The sequence below is a fragment of the Solanum dulcamara genome, chromosome 6, assembly GCF_947179165.1.
Source record: "Solanum dulcamara chromosome 6, daSolDulc1.2, whole genome shotgun sequence".
Lineage (NCBI taxonomy): Eukaryota > Viridiplantae > Streptophyta > Magnoliopsida > Solanales > Solanaceae > Solanum > Solanum dulcamara.
In genome coordinates, this window is record NC_077242.1 from 45,745,555 (window position 1) to 45,768,172 (window position 22,618).

The 22,618-nt window shown below is 35.2% G+C and overlaps 1 protein-coding gene across 2 annotated transcripts in view; it reads right to left on the bottom strand.

Moving 5' to 3' along the window:
* The window catches only part of LOC129891112 (calcium-transporting ATPase 3, endoplasmic reticulum-type), a 104,233-nt gene extending 85,320 nt beyond the window's left edge, over window positions 1-18,913 (bottom strand). For both annotated transcript variants that reach the window (XM_055966370.1, XM_055966369.1), the window contains exons 1-9: window positions 18,677-18,913; window positions 18,550-18,600; window positions 18,349-18,382; window positions 16,980-16,997; window positions 14,152-14,288; window positions 12,253-12,327; window positions 5,775-5,820; window positions 715-774; window positions 523-603 (exon numbers count right to left, since the gene is read on the bottom strand). In XM_055966370.1, coding sequence (XP_055822345.1) covers window positions 523-603; window positions 715-774; window positions 5,775-5,820; window positions 12,253-12,327; window positions 14,152-14,288; window positions 16,980-16,997; window positions 18,349-18,382; window positions 18,550-18,600; window positions 18,677-18,709 — 535 coding nt within the window. In that variant the 5' untranslated portion in view covers window positions 18,710-18,913. The remainder of the gene's footprint in view (window positions 1-522; window positions 604-714; window positions 775-5,774; window positions 5,821-12,252; window positions 12,328-14,151; window positions 14,289-16,979; window positions 16,998-18,348; window positions 18,383-18,549; window positions 18,601-18,676) is intronic.
* Window positions 18,914-22,618: the final 3,705 nt, after the last annotated feature.

The window sequence follows — 22,618 nt, forward strand, 5'->3', positions numbered from 1 at the left end:
ATTTCATGTCCCATAATTAGTATTTCTATTTTTCTAAAACCTAATAATTGATAACTTATCAAACTGATAACTTACAAGAAAAATTGCATATAGCTTTCATTCTTTAGTTATAATTCCCTTTAATCTGATATTAACAGCTATTTACTTAAGATTTAAGATTGTTATTGTCAATAACATCAAATGATTACTTATTTTGATCACTTCAATGTCAAATTTAGTAGCATAAGGCCTTCGAAACGTACTACTACTATAAAATATAAGTTGTTTTGTAATGAAAATATCATTGATCATCTTCTTTTATTTAAGCTGGTACATTTGGATACATTATAATAGACAATTAAACATAATTCTAACCTCCCAAGATTATTATTGTTAAAGAGTTCACTGCATTCACATTATTTATTAATTCTTTTAACTCATGCCTTTTCGTGCATTCTCGACAAAACAAATGGCAATGGAAGGTCAAATTTCATAATCTGTTAGGCAATTAAAGGACATTATCATCTGTAAGGCCAAGTGTACCTGTTAAAATTGCTTGATCAACACGTAAGTGATCGCTCAATATCTCGATCATTCTCATATCAGCTGGGATTTTACATCCAACTTCACATTTCATGGAAAGGTCATAAAGAAAAGATTAGTGCAGAATAAAAAGAGGATGAGTATGAAATCTTATACAATTTCTAGTTGATAAAGCTAAAAGACACAACATACCACACACTTCTACAATATCTCCAGGGACAAGGTCTGCTGCAGGTGATATCGAGAAACAACCTGATAGATCAATTTCACATGATAGTTGAGCACGATGTGTTGAAAATGCAAATCAACCAAGGACGTGAAAAGGAAATGACTGAAAGTGATATGTAAAAGCTCTCAAGGTTTTGTTTAGCAGCAGGGAAAGGTATTTCACAATTCCATGCCTCAATGCACTGGATCGAAGGATGATCTGCAGATTTCATATGGAGATCAGAAGTCCAGCTAATGACAGACCAAGTCTGGCTAGTCCAGCATGGAGTCGCAAAGCAAGGCTTCAGTGTAGTCATAATGACATAGAGCTGGTGTTGATGTTTCATTTTTCTTTTTTCTTTTCTTTTTGACAATGACCTCATTTTCCCTTAGGACCTTCTGTTCTATGTTATAATCTACTTTGACTCCGAACGCCCACCAATGACAGGCTGTTTATCTACAATTCTCTTTTCCAATTCTCCAAAAAAGAACAGTTATTTGAGCTTGCAGCCTCGTCCTTGACATACATACTAAAGAGACTGTAAAGAGCTTTGGATAGCCTACATAAGTCATGCATTAGCACATCTATATAAAGTTACCCACAATAAGGTCAAAATGTGGATTTTCTTTTTTTTGAGAAAGGTAACATTAATTCTTTATATCCACAGGTATACTACACCAAGAAGTGCAGTTCCCCTACAAAAGTATTACAACTTACATCTTGTGGTTCGATTTGTCCTTACAAAAAGTCTAAAACATCAAAAATGTCTTCTGTTTGAGCTAATATTTTTTGCTCACACCAAAAATAACATAGGCCTAAGCAATTCATCTTAAGATTCTGTAAGCTGCTTTGTACTTCTTCAAAACACCTCTTATTCCTCTCAGACCAAACTAACCACCAAATACAAGCCGGGACAATCTTCCATCTCTCCTTCTTACTTGCCCCATCCTTGTTACAGCATCTTAGGACACCTGCTATGTTTCTGATCCCTTGAGGCATACAAACATCCTCCATAGTTGGTTTGTCCATTTGCAATGCAAACAAAGATGGTTGATTGACTCAATTTGTTCCCACATAGAAGACACCTAGAGGCTAATTGATGACCCCTTTTACTTAGGTTTTCCTGTGTCAAGACTGCCTCTTTAGCCAACAGCCAGGTGAAACAGTTAACTTTGTAAGGAATCTTTGTCTTCCATATCATCTTCCAAGGCCGATCTCTTTCCTTCACAACTGCTGAATTCAGCTCCTTGTGTGGCATGTTGTTGTTGACTTAATGCGAAGACTTCTGGATGTTGTTGTTTCACAGCTCCTTGCTCTGCCCATTTGTCATGCCAAAAGAATGTCCACTGTCCATTCACAATCTTCACCTTTGTTCTGATCTTCATCAATGGCCATAGGTTCTTGATAGCTCTCCAGACTGAGCACCCATAGGGTGTTGTTATAGTCTTAGTCATCCATTTGTCCTCCATTCAATATTTTGCAACAATGGCTTCTTTCCACAACATTCCTTCATCGGTAGCAAACTTCCACAACCATTTCATCATCAAACTCTGGTTCTACTTCTTCATGTTTCTGATACTTAGACCCCTTGCCTTCTTGTCTACTAATAGCTCCTCCCATTTGACTAGGTGGTATATTTTCTTATCTTCATTTCCTTGCCAAAAGAAGATTCTTCTCAGTGCATCTATTCTTTTACTTACTCTGGCAGGTATAGGAAAAATAGGCATCAAATAAGAAGGTAAAGTGTCCAGAACACTATTGACTAGCGTCACACTGCCACCCCTAGAGAGATATTGACTCTTCCAATTTGTTAATCTCCTAGTGCATTTCTCCACTACACCATTCCAAATCCCTACTGACTTACTCTTTGCACCCAATGGCATGCCAAGATAAGTTGTTGGCATCTCTCCCACATTACCCCCAAGTCTACTAGCAAGGTTCTCTATCTCACCAACTGTGTTGATGGGATATATGAAACTTTTCCCACAATGTATGTGCAACCCAGAGACCGCTTCAAAAATGACGAAAATGACCCTCAAAATCAACACTTGTTCATCTACTGATGAGCAAAATATCAAGGTATCATTAGCATACTGTAGGTATGTTACCTCCACACTGTTTTCCTCTCTCATCTGGAAGCCTCTAATTCATCCTTTCCCCCTTGCCTTATTCAATAGGTTGCTCATTCCTACCATAGCTAGTATGAAAAGAAATGGAGACAAGGGATCACCTTGTCTCAGGCCTCTCTGAGATGGAAAGAAACCATTTGGTATCTTGTTGATTATCACTGAGAATCTGACTGTGCTTATACATTGTGATATCCATTTGATCCATATATTCCCAAACCCCGTCTTCTCCAAAAGTAGTAATAGGAAATTTCGATTCAAATGGTCATAGGCCTTCTGAATGTCCAGCTTGCAAACAATACCGTGGTCTTACTACCCAGTCGAGTCTACACATTCATTTGCAATTACCACTACATCCATTATCTGACTTCCTTTGATGAAGGCCATTTGTTGCATGTCTACCAAACCATGAATTACCTTCTTCAACCTTTCTGCCAGAAGCTTAGCTATGATCTTATACACACACACCCAAATTAGGCTTATAGGTCGGTGATCATTTAGTTCTTTTGCCTCTGCTTTCTTTGGGATCAAAGCTACAAAGGTAGCATTCATACTTTTTTCAATCATACTTTTTTCAAAAGTACCTTTCTCATGAAAATTTTGTACTACTGCTACAAGATCCACTCTGAGCATTGCTTGAAGAACTCTTTTTTTTAAGAAAAAAGGTAACTTGTATTATGAACAAAGGAATACTCCAAAAGTATTCCTGTAATACTCACAGCAAAATTACAGAGGGAGAGGTGACCCTACGAATGCTTCATATATAATCTAGAATACTAGGAATATCATCCTTTTCTTGAGGATATTCTTGTTTACACCAAAAAACGAAAAGGACTAGATAGTTCATCTTCAGTTTCTGCAGAGAGCATCTCTTATTTTCGAAGCACCTTTGGTTCCTTTCCATCCATATAGTCCACCAAATGCAATCTAGGACAATCTTCCATCTCTCCCTGTGTCCTGACTGATTCCCATCTCTATTCGAGCAAGCTAGAGCCTCTTTGATGCTCCTTGGCATAGTCCAACTTATGCCTCTTAAATTAATGAAAATCTACCATAACTTCAGTCTCTCTACCATGTAAAGAGAGATGGTTTATTGTCTTAATCTCACATTCACAAAAAGAGCACCTAGAGAAAATTTGAAAACCTCTTTTCATAAGATTGTCCTGGGTGAGTGTGGCATGTTTGGTTATTAGCCAAGTGAATATTTGCTAACACATATATGTTCGGCACCTTATTAACTGGGTAAATGAAGCTTTCCCCCAGTTAATGTGTAATCCTGAAATGGCTTCAAACAATATCAAGACAATTCTTAAATACTTTAGTCGACAGCTCTCTGCATCACAAAAAATCAGGGTGTCGTCATCATATTGTAAATGTGATATGGCCAAGCCCTGTCTATCATTCATGTTGGCATTTAATCTTCTTATCCATCCTTTCATTTGAGCTTTTCCCCCGGTTAATGAAGCATTGCTTGAAGAACTGCATAGAGTAGCCATCAGGTTCAAGTGCCTTGTCCCCTGCACAAGCTTATTGCCATCCAAAATCTCATGGGGTTCAAAAGGTGCCATCAACAACAAGTTTTCCTCATCACTGATTCTGGGACAATTCTCCATTTGTAGGTGTGGTCTCCATCCCTCTGTTTTTGTTTATAGTCTCTCATAATATGAGACTATCTCTTTCTTCACCTCTCCTGGATCCTCCACCTTCAACTTATCAATTGTATGTATTGAATCTCCTGTGGACATTTGCAGTTTTATGGAAAAGACTTGTGTTTCTATCTCCGTGTCTTAGCCATGTTGCTCTAGATCTCTATCTCCAAGCAATCTCCTCCTTTCTTGCTATCTCTTCAAATTCCATTCTGAGAGATAATCTGAAGGCAATTTCCTCCTCCTACAAAGCTCCATTTTCCTGTATCTTCTCTATTACCTCTACCTTTGCCAAAACATTTTGTTTCTGAGACCCTAAATTCCCCTATCTTGTCTTACTCCACTCCTTTAATTTAATTTTTAGAGCCCTCAATTTTTCCATTAGAATAAAGTTGGTACTACCTTCATAATTGAGTGAGTCCCACCATTCCTTTACCCTCTCCTTGAAGCCTTCTGATTGCAACCCCAATTCTCAAACTTGATGTAAGATTTTGATTTTTCCAATCCTCCACACTATAGTGTAATGGGAGTATGATCTGAAGTAACTCTTTGTATTATAGACTGCTTAATGTGTCTGAAGTTGTCATCCATTTCATCTCATATGAGAAATTTGTCCAATCTTGTTACTCTTTCATGTCTATCACCCTTCTTCTATGTATACTTGACCCCCTTTAGATCCAAGTCTACTGATTCCATGTCAATGAACTCTAAGAAGTCTGACATGGCTTCGTTTATTCTCCTGCAGTTCTTCTTTTCGGTGGGTGCCTTCCATTTTCTATTTTGATTTGTAGAAAACTCGTGTGCTTGGGAGTTCATGATGATAAAATAAACCAAGATTTTACCATGACTACAATTTTAGAGAGACGCGAAAGCAAAAGCCTATGGGGTCGCTTATGTAAATGGATAATAGCACTGAAAATTTTCACCTAATAAAGAGATACAGAATCATGAATATTTGTACTCAACAAAAAAAAGGACTTTGTGCCACATGCTTCAATAAAACAAAGATCGTAACACCAAAATATGAAGCACATTAAGGATACAGGTAATCAAGCACCACTTGAATTGTTTTAAACAATACAATCTTTTCTTTAGATAAATGCGGTTTACACCAATTAGGACTAAAAAATATATAAGCCAGAAGAAAGAGACACAATGAACATGATTAGAATCATATTAGACGCTCAAAAGACTATCCATAAGCACTAATGGAAAAAAAACAACTTTCAACAACTGAAAGGGGGATTCAAAAGTAGAAAGAGCTCAAATTACCATTGCGCAGGACAGTAGCAATGTCAGCTTGGTATGCACGTAACTCCTGCAATTAAGAAACAACTCTGTGAGTCAAAATTTTCAAGAGTAGGTGATGGACAAGACAGATCATAACTACAAAAAATTGATGCAGCTTATGAATATCAACATTTTCCTCCATGTAACATACATAGTCACAATGCCAAATACTAATGGAGAAAGATATACCATGGCAATAGAGGTGGCAAAAATTAACCTGTTAGTGTGTAACCCGCCCAACCCATCAAAACTAAAATGGGTTGGCTATTAATAAAAGATCTGGTAGATCAGAATGGGTTTACCCAAAATGACCCGTCAAATAGATTGGATCAAGATTGGGTTCAGACCATGTAACCTGGTAGATTGAAATTCAACCTAACCCATGGGTCATTTTCTATTATGGCATCCCTCTTCCAGATTTCTCAACCAGACTCTTCTGTTTTGCTCTACCTATTTATTTCTGCTGCTGCAGGAAACTTGTGCATTTTGTTCTATCTTTATCTATCCTTTTTTAAAACTTTATATCTGTTGTTCCATTTTCTTGTTCTAATTTTTGTCCTACCCAATCTTTTTATATTTGAAAATATTTCATCTATCATAAAAAAGAATAGTGTTTGATATTATGACTTAACAGAGTGTTGTGGAAGGGAATCGCCTCGTCACCAATGGCGAGAGGCGAGGTGAGGCGACCCTTCATCACCTAAAAGCTTTGTGGCAAGGCGATCTTCAAAAGGCGACGCCATCGCGACAATGGTGACAAAGGCGAGAGGCGACAAAGGCGAGAAAGGCGTTGCCTTTTGTATTTTCTTAAAAAAAAGGCGGCCAATTTAGCGTTTTCTTTCTTGCACAGTCGCACTCTTAGACTACGACTGCGACTCCAACCAGTCAACTGGACTAGACTTCTCCAGCGACCAACCAAACTTTTCCAACAACTCCAAAGTCCAACCAATACGTATTTCTTCGATTTTTTTACTCTTTTCTTCTTCAGATTTCTTCTTCCTCTATTTCTTTTTCCTTCTTCTTCTTCTTCTTCAGACTTCAAAGTAACTTCTACCTCTGTTTTTTTCCTCAGTGTTATGACTTTTGTTCTGTTTTTTTCTCATTCAAGTTCTAGACTTATAGAATCTATATCTATTTTCAATTTTTGAATTGAAATACTTGCTAATATGTTATTGCTATTGAGATTTTGATTATTTATATATGCAATTAAATATTTTAACTTTTTGGTATTAATTGGCACCACACCTCAAAAAGGAGAGCGCCTAGCCGCTCGCCTTGCCAGACCCTTGTCGCCTTTCGCCGTCATTCCAATCAACAAATTAAATTATCAAGAATATTCAGGTGAACCTAATCTAATATCATCGTTTTGATTCAAATTATCTGCTATTGTAAATATGGCTCATTCTTCTTTGCTATGAAATACACATTTTTGGTCTAACTTCATCATATGAGATCAAGCCACCATCAATGGAATAATCATAAATTCCAACAACATAATTTACGAACTGAATGACCCTAGGATTATCTTACCAGCTCTTACAAATATGAAACTTAACCTGGTTGACCAAGAAATTGCAAAGAATTTGACTTCTGAAGCCTGGGTAGCCTAAGAATGGCAGAGCGATAATAGTGTAAAAGAACAGGAAAGAAAAAGTTGTGGTCATGTTGGGCGGGCTGGGTTAAACCCGATATTTTATACATTTTGACCCAAGTAAATTTTGGGTTTTGTTTATGAAACACTTATTAGCTTGACACGTTTAGACCCGCCCAAAATTGACCCATCCCGTTCATTTGCACATCAACGTGACAGCATAAGAAATTACTATATCTTAGTTTGCACCTTTTTTCTTTTTTCTTGTTTAAATTAGGTGATCTCTAGTTTGTATGTTTCAGCAATATCATAGCATATTAATGTAGCTCAATCAAAATAACAATGAGCTTAACCAAAAACCATTTAGGATACGATTTATCAATGTAGAAAGGAATCCTAGCAACACAATGAACCATGGATTATTCGCTTAAGGGAAAGAGGTTGTTACTGCCCGGAGATAATGAAGAGAAAACCGAAGTTACTAACAATTTAGAAAAGGTATTAAAACAGGTAAACACTTAAATGTTGTTTAATTGTTGGTTAGGAAGTAAATTATTCATGTATTAAAACCAGCATAACCTAGTATCATGATTGGTAGCATTTTGTTTCTATGGATAAAACTCAGCGCACCAACTACAATATTTGGTTGCCAGTTTACAATCCCGCATAATAAGTACATGTATAAGTTATGAGGAAATCTATGTATTATTTATGCAGGGTACAAGATGAAATAATTAATACATAAATAATTAAACCTTATATAACTAATCTCTGCATCACTAATACTTGCAGAACTCTAACTAGCAACCAAACGACCCCTTAGAGATTACAACATCAAACACGATATTAACAGGTAAACACCAATCTAAAAGTTTGTCATCAGCAAAACAATAACCAAATGAATAGTGTTACTATAACTATTAGAAAATCTAACAAAAAGAAGGTGAAAGTCAAACAGCAGCACTTTATCAAAAAATCAAACAGCAGCAGAAATTTTGATAAGATCTAGACAAGAGAATAAGGATCAAGGATGAGATTGCAAGCTCAAATTACTGTTCATTCACCAGAATGTGCCAAACATATAATATCGCATAAACGCAAAGTTAACACTGTGAACAGTTTTTAACAAGAAAAAGCCTCCCAAACCACTTGGGGGTCATTTGGTTGATTGTATTTGCATAATGTATCTCTGCGTACAATGTTTGGTTGGCCAAATACGAAAACATAATCGAAACATAACTGATACAGAATTTAGCAGGTAGCATGAAAAAACTAATTGGCACTATGTAATGCAACGTTTGGTTGGCGGGCATTAAACACCACTCGAATTAAGATTTGCGGGATGCGTAGGGCCAGTTAGGAACACCAGTTGACTGCATGAGAAAAACTATTTGTCGTGTACGTAATGCAACGTTTGGTTGGCAGTATTAAACAATACTCGCATTAAGATTTGCGGGATATATAGGACCTGTTCGGAACACTACCTTGTAATTGGATTTGCATGTTAATTAGGTGTAATTACACTGTTTGGCAGTTTATTTGGCAAAGTAACTACTTGATCAATATGAAACAAGGTGTAACTAAGGGGAAGTAATTGCTCTCTCCAATTCTCATAGGACGGGTTAAGAATTGGTGGCCATTTAACTACCAAAAACTTCAAATTCTTTCCTTTTTTCCATTTCAAATATTATTCCTTTTATCAAAAAGGAAGATTCCTTCTCTTCTATTTTCTTTCCTTCTCAAACTTCTATTTAAATGTGAAGCCACTTGGTTGCTCCATTACAGGTAGTAGTACATTGTATCTCCTGATATATATTTTTTTTAATTTTGTTTTCTCATTACATATGCACTCTTATTACACTAGTGTTAGTAATACCATTCCACTAATACTAGTAGTAGTACTTTGTGGGTTGATGTCTTAGTGATGGTAATTTACTTAATAACTTGCTATTTAGTCATTAGCTTTTTTAATGGGTTTCCATATTTAAATGTTACTAGGTATGTTATTGTCTATATTTTACAAATATTTTATTTCTTTCCTTTTTCTAATCTTTGTTTGAATATCGGATGAATTTTGACGGATGATTATCAAAGCTTGAAGATAATTATATTCTTTATTATTAGATTTATAATAATGAGTTTCTATATAAATTTTATAGTAACTAGATTTATAAGTAACATTTCTATCTTGTTTAGGCGATAGTATTATTTTATGTTGCCACCTATACACTGAAGAACCAGCTTCTTCAGCAACCACGCAAGAAGTAAAAGTGGAATAAGATAATCAACACTAGGATTTTACGTAGAAAAACTCCTCTTCCAAAAGTCAAAAAACACGACCTACCTCATAAGCTTTTCCTCTCAAATTACCAATAAAATTGAGCCATTGTTTTAGGTTACAACTCTATAACCAAACGACTACCTCATACTACCGTTCCCATCTACAATTCTCCCTAATTGTAGCTACTTTTCCAAGACTCAATCCAGTCAAGGAAGACTAACAACAAAACACCAAATACAAATTCACTAAGATCGTGAAGGTTACAATTTGAACTCAAAAGAATCAAACTAGACAACAAGCATTGTTTTGATAAAACTTGATAGGAATGGGTTCTTTAGTGATTGTCATTTGACAATTGACTCTCTCTCAACCCAAAGAAACTCTAGATAAGATCTCTCTTATTCTCTCTTTGTAGCTAAGTCACTTCTCTTCAACAGCATCAATTGTGATGCTTTATATAGGAGTAGGATGGTCATTTCTTGTTCTCCCAGGTCAACACGGATTAGTTCAAGATCCAAGAACCAAATTCAAGTTTGACTTGGTTCTCCAGACTTCACACGTCTGCCTCCTTTTGCTTCTCCTATTTCCACAGCTCTTTCCATGTGAGCAAATAAAGTAATGATTCCACATTGCTTTCTTGTTCCTTGCCCCATTGAATTAACCGTAATCCTAATTCCTCGAGGAATCCTTCAATGCACTTAAAATCTGCTTTGCACTTGATCAACAGTCTTCTTCCCATCTATCGTTAAAGACATGATCCCTTCACTTCTCGCATATACTCTTGTAAGCAACTCTTATAATAGACATGTTAAGGAACTGGTTCATCAGTAGTTCTTTGTCATAAACACTACCCGTCCTTATTTAAGACATGTTTAAATATTTGGTTCTTCCATATATTTGTTAATCATCAAAACTTCATATTATTAGCGTAGCTCATGGCTCTTGGCCCTATCAAAAAAAGATCTCCTTCCCTTTCTTTATAACAAAAAGCAATTAAATAAACCGGTGTTGGACCTATAAGATTATGAATAAGTTGTACAATTTCATCCTTTTGAATAAAAATCGAATAATTATTAACTCCAAAAACATCAAAACCTTCTTCATTTTTCCCACCAATCTTACTATCTCTCTAATTCCCTCACGCTTCCTCTAAACCTGTTATTCAATTGTTATTAAATTGCTATCAATTATTTGGGATAAAGTTGCCAACTAGCTAGAGCAAGTTTCAACTTTCAACTTCAATTTATGGTTATACTTTCGAAAAAGATCAGATTTGCCCATGCATTCTCAAAAAGAAGTGACACTTGCCCTTAGCTATACTTTTTCAGCATATGTTCCCACTACCATCCAACTTTCAGGCCATATTTACCCCTCGTTCATTAACTCTCATGTCCCACCAAATTTTTCCTGTGGCACCTGTGTGGCATTTAATTCCAATTAAATTTGGTCACACATTTAAGAGAATTTAACCCATCCACGCAATAAAACCCACCCACATCAATATGGCCTAAAAGATGTATGGCAAAGCCAAATATGTTGAAAAAGTTATTAGAGAGTAAAGAGGCAAATCTAACCTTTTTCATAAATTTTTCATGTTTTTACGCAGATGTTTGGTACACTCGTTCCGCTTAAATTTAATTTTATTATTATATTTGAATTATAAAATATTGTTATTTTAATTTGCATAAATCATAGGGGCTCCTAAAATGTTTTTAAAACAGAATAATAGTTGGGGTAAATAAAAAGTTGGTAGTTCTAGTAATCTTAAATTCTTAATCCATCATGTTGATGAAATATCTATCCCTTATGATATTAATTCTATTGAGCAACTAAATCATGAAGCACTAGAAACACGATACGGAGATTATGGTAATATGAATAAAGAAAATGATTAATTTAGATGAAACATCTGCAAGTCAAGCAGCTCCAACTCAGAGTCAGTCTTAGTTTGGAGCTCCATTGGGGTTTTTTTGGTGGTTTAACAGCGGAATTTCGCCAGCAAGTGGGAGTGATAATAATGGCCCATTGGTAATGTTTAAATGAAGAAGAGACTGTGGTGCATTGAAATGAAGAAGAAAGAGATTTAAAAAATGAATAACAGAAGAAACAAAAAATAAGAAAAGAAAAAGTAGAAAGGTAAACAATAAAAGAATGTATTATGGCATTATGTGTAATTAGCGTCTGATTCCAATCTGAAAGTGACAACTGCTAAGTAAATTTATTTTAAGCATTTTTTTGCCCTCACGAGCTTCCAAAAAATAAATAGACTTGCTCTTCCATGTCGTCGCACATAAAGTTAAGGTGTGTAAATGACTTGCGCGACAAGTTTAATGGGAAACTTGTGTATTTTTTCCATTATAATAAGATGTTAAGCACATGGAATAAGAGTTTCTAATTTCATTTTATACATCCTCTTGTGGGAAATAACCCGAAGAGAAAATAAAGCCAGGATATACAAGAAAGAGGACACATGTGATCAAGATAAGAACTCAACCTACTAAATGGAGACAGAAATCAAAAGAATAACCTGGAAATTAGAATGCTAGCACAGCAATGTCACTATTTCTACATTAAACTGAATATCATACCTCAAGAGCCTTTTCAGCATTTGTTTCTGTGATCACTCCGACCGCTGCATTTGCAGCCAATATCATCAAGATAACCTGTAAACATAACTTGTGATTATGGTAAAACAAGGAGGAATACATTAAAAATGATATGAATTTTGTTCTTCTGAGTACCACCAGAAGACTTTTTTTGGCACTCTGTAGCATACTTTCTTTCAATAAATGTGGAGATCATATTCACTGTATTATAATGAATTATTACTTTAGAACTATTTTTTCCAAGCCAGCTCTTCCTATTCATATTTTTCCGTGCTGCTATTATACAATCAAAACATGACCAATTCATACTATAAGCAAAAAAGTACATCAAGCGCTACAATCACGAAGGAACTATGAGAAATATAGGAGAAAAATATTATTGAATTGTGTATCTACATTATTACAGAGAGACCTTATTTGTAGACACTACAATATAATCCTTTACCAAGTAGGATACTATTTACTATTTCTATTTCTATTCTTATTCTACGTAGGATTGTATATACATATTCCTATTCTAACATGACACGATGCTACGCAAATCGGATATGAAAAATAGTCACCGAAAAAATGAAGGTGCTACACAAATCGGATATGAGAAAGTAGTCACCGAAAAGATGGCACGGTGCTACACAAATAAGATATGAAAAAGTAGTCACTGGAATGATTCACGGTGCTACATAAATTAGCTATGAGAAAGTAGTCCGAAAAAATGCAGGGTACTACGCAAATTAAATATGAAAAAGTAGTCACCGAAAAGAAGCACGGTGCTACGCAAATTAGATATGAGAAAATAGTCATCGAAAAGAAGCACGGTGCTACGCAAATTAGATATGAGAAAATAGTCACCGAAAAGATACACGGTGACCCTGACTTTTGCTAACATAATCATTGGTCAGACAGACAGCATATATGGGTAATAGCCGTCTGCCGGCAGCGGAAGCTCTTGATTCGCTACCAAGATCGTAGACGCTCTGATACCATGTGAGAAATATAGGAGAAAAATACTATTGAATTGTATATCTACATTATTATACAAAGACCTTATTTATAGACACTACAATATAATCATTTACCAAATAGGATACTATTTACTATTTCTATTCCTATTAATATTTCTATTTATATTCCTACTTTAAGTAGGATTGTATATACATAGTCCTATTCTAACAGAAACAATGACGAAAAAGTTTAGATTACAATGTTCACAAGTAGCTTGAGTTTTATAATATAGAGTAAGGGGTCAAAAATACCCCTCTAACCAACCCTCATTAGATACCTTCTCTGGCACTATAATTATTGTTCTGGATTGCCCTGTGACGGCAATAACTAAAATAAAGCAACCAAAGTTGTTGAATTTCATGGAATAGAAAAAAGATGTAGCCTTGTCTCTGCTTTTCCATGTCTGGTAGACTCTCCCCTCAACAATGGAAGCCTCTTTGATTCTCCGAGATAGCCAGAAAAGAGCCTCAATGTGCAACCTTGAGCTCTCAACCCATTCATACCATATTTCTCTTTTGGACGACGTCTCTGTGATGTCAACCCCCCCCCCCCGATCTAAAATAAATACGATTACGATCATCCATGGTAGATAAAAGGCTTTAAAGAACAAAATAAAAAATGAAAATGGATGCTCCGGCAGTCAAATACCACCAGAGAGGGGTAACTAGAAGTTTGTACTCCGTAAGGGACCCTAGCCTATCTCCTCGAGAAAACAAGCCTGAGAACGGAATGGGAAGAGTTCTATAGTAAGAGAGATATATGGGTCATATTGTTATTTATTCATTAGACATTTATGTTTGGTAAAAGAAAAATTCCCCTGAATTATACTCCCACTCTAACCCCTAATGGCAGTAAGAAAGAGAAATCAAGTTTGCTTACCGAAGGTTCAATGAAGGCTGATAATACTGTCTCTCCATTAGCAAGTGCCAAAAAAAAGGAAATAAAAGCAGCTGCAATTAGAATCTTAACCAGCAAATCGTTAAATTGCTTCAGCACCAACTTCCAGAAAGGAGTGCCTGCAATAGATAATAATATGTAGACAGAACTAAGCAACAATGTACTAATTATTACGTATCAAAAGAAAATTGCCCCAATTAATAAGCCCAACGCTTAAAATTTATTCAATTGAATTGAATTGTTGAAACCTGCAATAGCTTGGTCCAGTCAATAAGTTATACTGTGGATCATAAAACACCAGGATTCGATTGAGACTATATCATAGGTACACACTCGAGGAATAAAAATTCATATTTTAGAACACTGCAAAGTCCCCTATTACTGGAAGCACTGGAAATAATGTTAGAAGATATAGGAATCAGTAATATCATAAAGGAGGATAGAGTATTGGAATGTCACTTTTGTGAAGAAGAGGCAGAGAAAGCAATGCAATCTAGATGAAGCCGCTGGACCTAATAGATTCAGATAGGTGTTCGTATTTTACATAAATGCTGGAACAGGGAGACATGTTTGGCAACAATATAAGGAGAGGAAGTTTCAAGAAGTGTGTAATACCCTGGAAGTTGGAAAGTCGAAATGGAAAGAAGCAATTCAGAAATGTTGCTGGTGCACTCGTTCCATGAGCCCGTGTACGGACCGTAGAAGGTTGAACAGGCCGTAGGAAACAGTCGTGGAAATAAGGTTTAAGACTTGGGAAAAAATTTTGGGCACTGATGCTTTACACGAGACCATCTACGGACAGTATAAGGTTCTACGATCCGTAGATGGGTACTGGAGGTTGAAAATTTTCAGAGTTTCAGGAGTTTCTGTACGAGCCTAACTACGGACTGTATAAGGTCCTACGGTCCGTAGGAATGCCTGTAGAAGGAGATTTAGAGAGTTGAGTATTTGAGTTGAACAGGATGAGAGGGTTGCATGGTTCGTAGAACATTTTACGGACCGTAGAAATGGGTCGTAACTTAGGGATTTCAATACTTTGGATCTACGGACTTTTTATATGGGTCGTGTAGAAGTTTACGGGCCGTAGAAAGGTCCCATAGAACTTGGATCAGGAAACTCAGAAGTTCAAAGTGATTTCTACAGACAACATGTACAAGCCGTATAAATTTCTACGGTCCGTAGAAGCCCCCGTAGTCCGGCCCGTCAGTTTAATTTTCAGGTATATTTTAGACATTTCCTATTCTTTTAATGCCTAAGCTATGTTGTTTTGGACTATTTCCTAAGACCTATATCTACCTAAACCCTTCAAAATCCACCCATGCCCTCTCATTCTCTCAAAACCCCAAACTCTCTCAAGGTCATCTTCTCCTCCAAGCTAGGGTTCAAGGATTCAAGTCTCCTTTTCAATTCCATAGCTAAGGATTTTCAAGGTATGTAGGAATTCATTCATGGATCCTCTTCATCCTTGGAACCCCAAAAGATTCTTCCTATTTCTTCCATGATTATCAAGCTAGAAACCTAGGGTTTTGATGATCTTGCATTGGATTCAACCAATTATGATTTGTTTCACTTATATTGATCTTATTATACATGAATTTATCTTAATTACATGTTTTTGATGAATTTATCATGAACCCATGCATTATGCCTATTTTATGATTATGAACTATGTTTAGAATTATACATGCATCATGAATTTATGAAACTATGATTGGAAGGATATTTTAAACAAAGTATCATATGATTTTATAAAGACAAAAGTTGCTTCAAAAGGGAAGTATTCTCATCATGAAGGATTTTCATGATTTTTCTATGACCAAGCTTATCATGATTTAGATGCTTGATAAGTGTCTCTATGTATATGTTATGAAATCATGAATTGATACAGGAGCTATTCTTATGATTTTCAAGTATGCTATGATGAATTTGGTCTTACAAGATTATTACAATATTCAAAGACTAAGCTTGACTATGGCAATTCTTGTTGAGAGTTTACCTAGCACCGAACGGATATTGGGGTGGAGGCTCTCCCGTTAGTAGAGGCCAGGTCTCTAATAGCAATCCCTTTCTCCCATAACTACGTGCCCTCGTAGGACTTAGTCTTAATTGACTATAGGTAGTGGATCCACAAGTAGGGGTTGCGACTTACAAGAGGGACGGATTGTGATCTGATGTTTAGATTTTGGACACTTGTCACTCAAGAGAGATTTCTAGATCTATACAGATTTGCAGAGAATCCTCAGGCCATGATGGCTCAGAATTATAAAAACAGCCGAGCTCAATGTAGCAATGTTAAGTTCAGAGGAAAATGAAATTATTAGGACTGGACCAGAAAAATAAATGCATATGCATATGAAATAATATAAAAGAGAAAGGCATATGCATTGTATCATCAAAAAACAAAAATAATTTTGTTATTTATTGTCTTTCTTCAATATTGGGGGTGAATACGATATGTAAAATAATTGTGTAGACAGTAGAGTAATAACGAATATGGCTAATTAGGAATGTTTTTCTTATCTTGTGTACCATATGCTCCTCTAGAAAAAGCTCTCTTGTAATACCATTTCAATTGATTAAGAGCTTTCAGTGGTTTCCCTATCTTTTTCACAAATGCTAATAAAACATGACTTCATCAAAAAGTCCAGGCTTTCTACTACAGCAATAAAATAAAACACAAGAATAAAATCTCCTTAACTAAAGCAAAGTTAGCTTACTGATTATGCATGTCTACTTCTACACTATTTTAGACGCAACTTAATTATATGTGTCTGATTGAGAGGGGGAGAGGGGAAGGAAAGAGAACTTACTTTTTTCTTGAGGCAACACTGAGAAAATTCATGAAACATGCAACCAAAGAGAAAATTGATATCAGACAAGACAAAATCAGTGAAATGACAAGCATATAGAGTAACACATAACAAAACACATGCATAATTATTTAAAAATTATGACATATTAAACTGATTCCAGTACTACTTTGTGTTGAAGAGAAATCTTACCACCACATATACCAATTAGAAAGAAAAACATTTTATTAGTAAAAACAATTTTTTTATTGAGTCAGAGACAAAAAGAATAAAATTGAGTGATTGTTTAGGAATATCACAGTGGCATCTCCTCAAATAAACAATGCATCATCCTGTCCATTAGAACATTATTTTGTTCATGACATCCCATCCAGAATCATAAAGCAGTGCGAAAGATACTCTCAGTCTCAAAGAATGCTGTTTAGTGGTCAATGAAGTAGACAAAACGCATGGAACACCAATGTTCAATTCCAGTACAGACAAAAACACTAGGCGATTTCTTCCAATCTACCTTAACTTTGATAGCAGAATTACCCATATGATTGCAGGTAGGATTGCAGGCACCAGGTGGAATAGTTGAGATGTAAGTTGATGCAGACACCATTGTTATCATACCAATTACAGTTGAGATGCAATCTAACAGTATAACTATAACATTCTGTAGCCTCATAACTCTTGGGTCCATAAACTTGATTATATTCTCCACAACCATACCAATTATGACAACCAACATTTACTAGATGCTCAATCAACTCATCAACTTCTATCCATCGTTAGCTAAACTTACAACACAATTGGAAAATAGAGCCATCTAAGAATCATAACTACATTTGGAACTGAAATCTCTTGGACGTGGGATGTCTTATAATCTTGCACGAATTTTGGTAAAATTTACTAAACTAGAAGATCCTAACTCTATGAATCTTTTGTTCTTCTCAAAATAACCTGGCCACAAGAAACCTCACCAACCTTAGGGACCAAAGATAGGAATGTCAACTCCCACTAGCCCAATGTACACTGAAATTAAATTGTGTGCATGCCTAAAATGTTCCCCTTACTGAATTTAAGGGCCAAACGAGTCAGCTTGCATGCATTCTTTTCCTGGATTTGTTCCTGTAACCTCATACCTTCCAAAATTCGAAAACAAATAGAGATACAAGATGGAAATATAGCATGGAGCCTAGGCAATTAAGTTTGTGATACTATAGGTACTGCAACTTATATTTGTTTATAGTAAAATAAACAAATAGTTTCAAGATGCAGAAATAGCACATGAGCTATGTTGTTCAGACACTAGAAAATGCCACCGTTCCTCCAAGAGGAGTACATATTTGGAGAGTCATAACACGTGAGAAGTAAAGGAAATTACCATTTTTGCCATATGAGCGTGCATGTTGGGTAACCTGGGAAAGAAAATAAAAAAAGAATTAGGATTACAACCCAGAAACACAATATAGGTGTATGCTGTTGTTGAAATGCATGTTTTACTGGTATTGAATTGTATTGGATCCTTGCTAACTAGTTTGGGATTATGGAATAGTTGCTGTTGGTTATTCTACTGAAATTGCACCTGTAAATCTGTAAGACCTTTAGTTGGATCCACGCCAAAGAATTCAAGAACCTGGAAATGGAATTGCAGCATTGTCATACAAGGTATTTTCTTGTCTCATATCGAGTTTAAGGACAAATTAGGATACCTCTGAAACAGATCGGGCGTAAGCCTCCTCCATTGAAGGAGGTCAGGGTCAGGGTCAGGTCGGTGAGTTTCTTCTGAAATTGAACAGTGTCTTTGACTCTCAGTGATGATCTTGTGCAACTGGTGCCTGGTGGGATGATCTTGTGCAACTCTAGTAAAGGGAGATCTGATAAAAGTTACTTCTTTCTTCACCCACACAAAACCTTATTATTATTACGACAGGTTTTACTCACCACTTATCTAGTCTAGGGTTTAGATGGGTGCGCTTCATAAATGTTTTTATTTTATTTTATTTTTGGCGTTTCCGTTTTGCTATGATTCATAAAACTAGTTATTTATGGCACGTGCCTAATAATAATGTTTTACAACTTTCTTTTTATGATTTTACTGAGTCGAGTGTCTTTTGGAGACAGATGTTCTATTCTGATAGGAGTCAGGTCTGCGTACACTTTACCCTCTCCAGATCCCACGTTGTGAGATTTCACTGAATTGTTATTGTTGTTGTTTCTTTTCAATAATAATAAAATAATAAAGAAATAATTAATTATGGTTCCCCATTCAAAGTCTTAATTTATTTTAAATATTTTTATTTGATTTGATTATGGAGTTGGAGTTGGAGTTGTGCTTGGTTATACGTTTTATAATATGTTGAATAATAATCATATTTGAATGTTGTACTATTTTGAAAATAAATTAGAAAATAAGTTTTAAGTTGTTTTAAAACACAATAAGTTTTAAGTTGTTTTAAAACACAACTTCAAATTAAATTTTTAAATTTTCACGATCAAATACTAATTTTTAAATAAAATAAATCTATAATGAAAAAACATGATTCGCAATTTTTAAAACCGAACGACTAACTGAAATATACAACTTCAACCACCCGGCCAACTTGCTTAGCTACGAGGGAAGCACGCATTTTGACCTCTAGCTATGTGCTTATTCCCTTTTCTTAGTAAGCAATACCACAATCTGGAGAGATGCTCGCATTTCCTTCTCGTCGAGGCTATACTAAACCAAAGATTGTAGCTAGACAGCCAATATTTGTAAATAAATTGATTAGGCTAGAATATTCAAAGGTCTTCCTAAGAAAGTGTAACATCCCCTAAAAACGTTATATACGATGTTTCAATTCTCGCCTAAAAATGATACAGCCATTGTATTTTGGGCATAACTTTTTATAGGAATTGTCCAAATTGGGTGATTCAAATTTCTGCGTAACCACAAGATCATTACCTACAACTTTTGTGAAGACCATAATTTAAGTTTTGGAGGTTAAGTAGGTCAAATAAATTAATTATTGTAAGACAGTGTGCTGTGACGAAATAGAGTATTTGTAGAAGAAAATTCATATCTCACTGTAGGATGCTCCAAATTGGTTGATTCTTAAATGACATGAAACTAGACTTTTATATCTACAATTCCTATGAAAACATCAAATCCTAATAAGGAATTTATCTTGTTCAAAAGCAGCTCCGAAAAGGAATATTCTGTCAAAGATAACTCATTTTACCTACCATGGAAAGATCTAGATACATTTGACATCACTCATTACAGAAATTGTCCTCCAATTAACATCATCCATGACATCATAATTTTCTACTAAATTTTCAAATTTTTTTTATAATTATTTTATTTATTGTTAGGTCCCTCTTTCACACCTATAAATACCACCTTATTTTCTCATTTTATTCATCAAGCTTTCTCAAGCAAGTCTTCTCTCTATACACTTCTTTACACATTCTCAAATATAGTTTTAGTTCTTAGTAGTGAAGAAATACTATTCCGGTGATTCATATACTCCGGATAGTACACAAAACGTTCCGACGAGGAAAAAAGTTAGGACTCAAGAGTGTTCATTAAGTCTTTCGATTCCGACTAAAGTTTTGGATTCTAGGTATGTAAGGTTTCAATGAGAGTATTCCTTCAACTCTCATGTCTAAATTATTTTGACCTTATGATAAATTATGTTTATTTTCTTTAAATTTTACTCTAAGTCATGTGGTGTTAATCCATGGGTTCTTCCACCCATGTAGTCCAAAAACTCTTTCAATTAAGTCTCTTGATTTCAAGTAATATTTTCTTATGGGTAATTCTTATATTTTTTTTACTTAATAGCATGAATCATGGTTAAACTAATGATTATTGGTCTATTTTGATGCAACATAATTTCATATGTATGAATTGATTGTTTGCAAGTAATTTCTCTATTTATCTTTTTAAAGGTTCTTGAAATTCATGGTGGGTTATTTAAAGCATGATTTTTAATTAATGGCTTTTAAAGTATTTATGTATATTTATTTACATACATGTTTGCAAGTTAAAGTGATGTGAACCCACCTAGTTTTACTATATTTTCAATAAAGTTTGACTTGAAAGCTTTGACTCCAAATTAATATTTATGAAAGAAATATCTATGATAAAAAAGGGAGTCTTATGAAAAAAAAGAATGATGAAATGATTTGAATAATGTATTCTTTATGCAATAAGGACAATTCTTGCATATTTGAATTACCAAATTTTTTAATGAGCTATTCTACCGAATATGATGTTTTGAATTCTCAAGCTATATGATATGACTATTTTGAAGTATTAAACTATTCCGTGGGATTGACTTAGCACCAAATGGGTCATTGAGGTGATATTCGGTAAGGGAATCCTAGTAGCAACCCCTTGTCTCATTAATTATGTACCAACATAAGAGCCCTTGTAGGCTCAGGCCCATAAATAGCTCTTAAAGTTAAACTTAAAGAAATGAATGAAGTTGACGGAGTTCTACCTGACAAGTAGTCTCCCCGACCAACATAGGGGGTTATGTTAGATTCCATGTAATAGCTCGCATGGCCTTAAATATCGGTTATAGTTATTTTTCCACAAAATAAATGTTTTAAAAGATATCTATATGATTTATTATGCATGCATTACATTATGTTCCCTGTTACATAAATGTTTTAATGTTTCCTCAATGTTCATGCATCCTTACATACTTAGTACATTCAAAGTACTAATGCATACTCTTTTGCCTACATGATATTACCATGTAGGGACAAGTGCTCCTCCTCGTTCTCCTCCATGTGGCTCGTTGAGATTCCGTTGAAGACTACTTTTGGTGAGTTCCCATATTCCAAGAACAATACTCCTTTATCTTTCTAGCTTATGATATGTTGAGATATTTTACTATGACATTCCTTCTATTATGATTGAGGGTGAGCTAGGGACTTGTCTTAGCCCCGTTAAATCTAAAAGTTAGAGGTATTGTTGGACATATGTAAGTTGAAAAGTTACTATTATAATTTCCGCTTGTTTATTTATCGTCATTACCTATGAAAGGCTAAAAGAATGCTAAGAGGCTTGTTCGAGGTACTTTTGGGTTCCTCATTTACCATGTCACGTCTAGGCCCTAGGCTTGGGTCATGACAAAAAGTCTTCTAGATAGTTTATAAGAATCTAGAATCTTTCCAAAAAAACTCTTCATTGTTCTAGAATCTTCGCACTAGTGTTAACCTCCTTCTTATGTAAGTTTTCCACACAAAATAAATTTGTGCCAAGTAACACCTAAATGGCATGATGACATAGTGAGTCATCACACTGTCACCCATCTAATGTTGCGGTGATCTTGGCGCATTACTGTTTTGTGAACTTTTTGATCTTGTCTTTGTATTACCACAAGTCTTAATTTCGCTCTCATATAGCCTTCTCTAGTGATTACTCTTCTAGTGGATGAGGAATATGGTGATGGCCGGGAAGAACATCTTGGTGGTTAATGCTTTTTAGAATAAAAAACCCATAAACCTAGACTCTATCGCTGGCCATCATAAATCAAAACTACTCCTAAAAATATGGATACAAACCAATCTAAATCGATCACCCCCTCAATATGCAAATCTTCTTAAACCTAAATCTATTTCCATAACTATACCTAAATTTCCACCCAAGTCAGTCA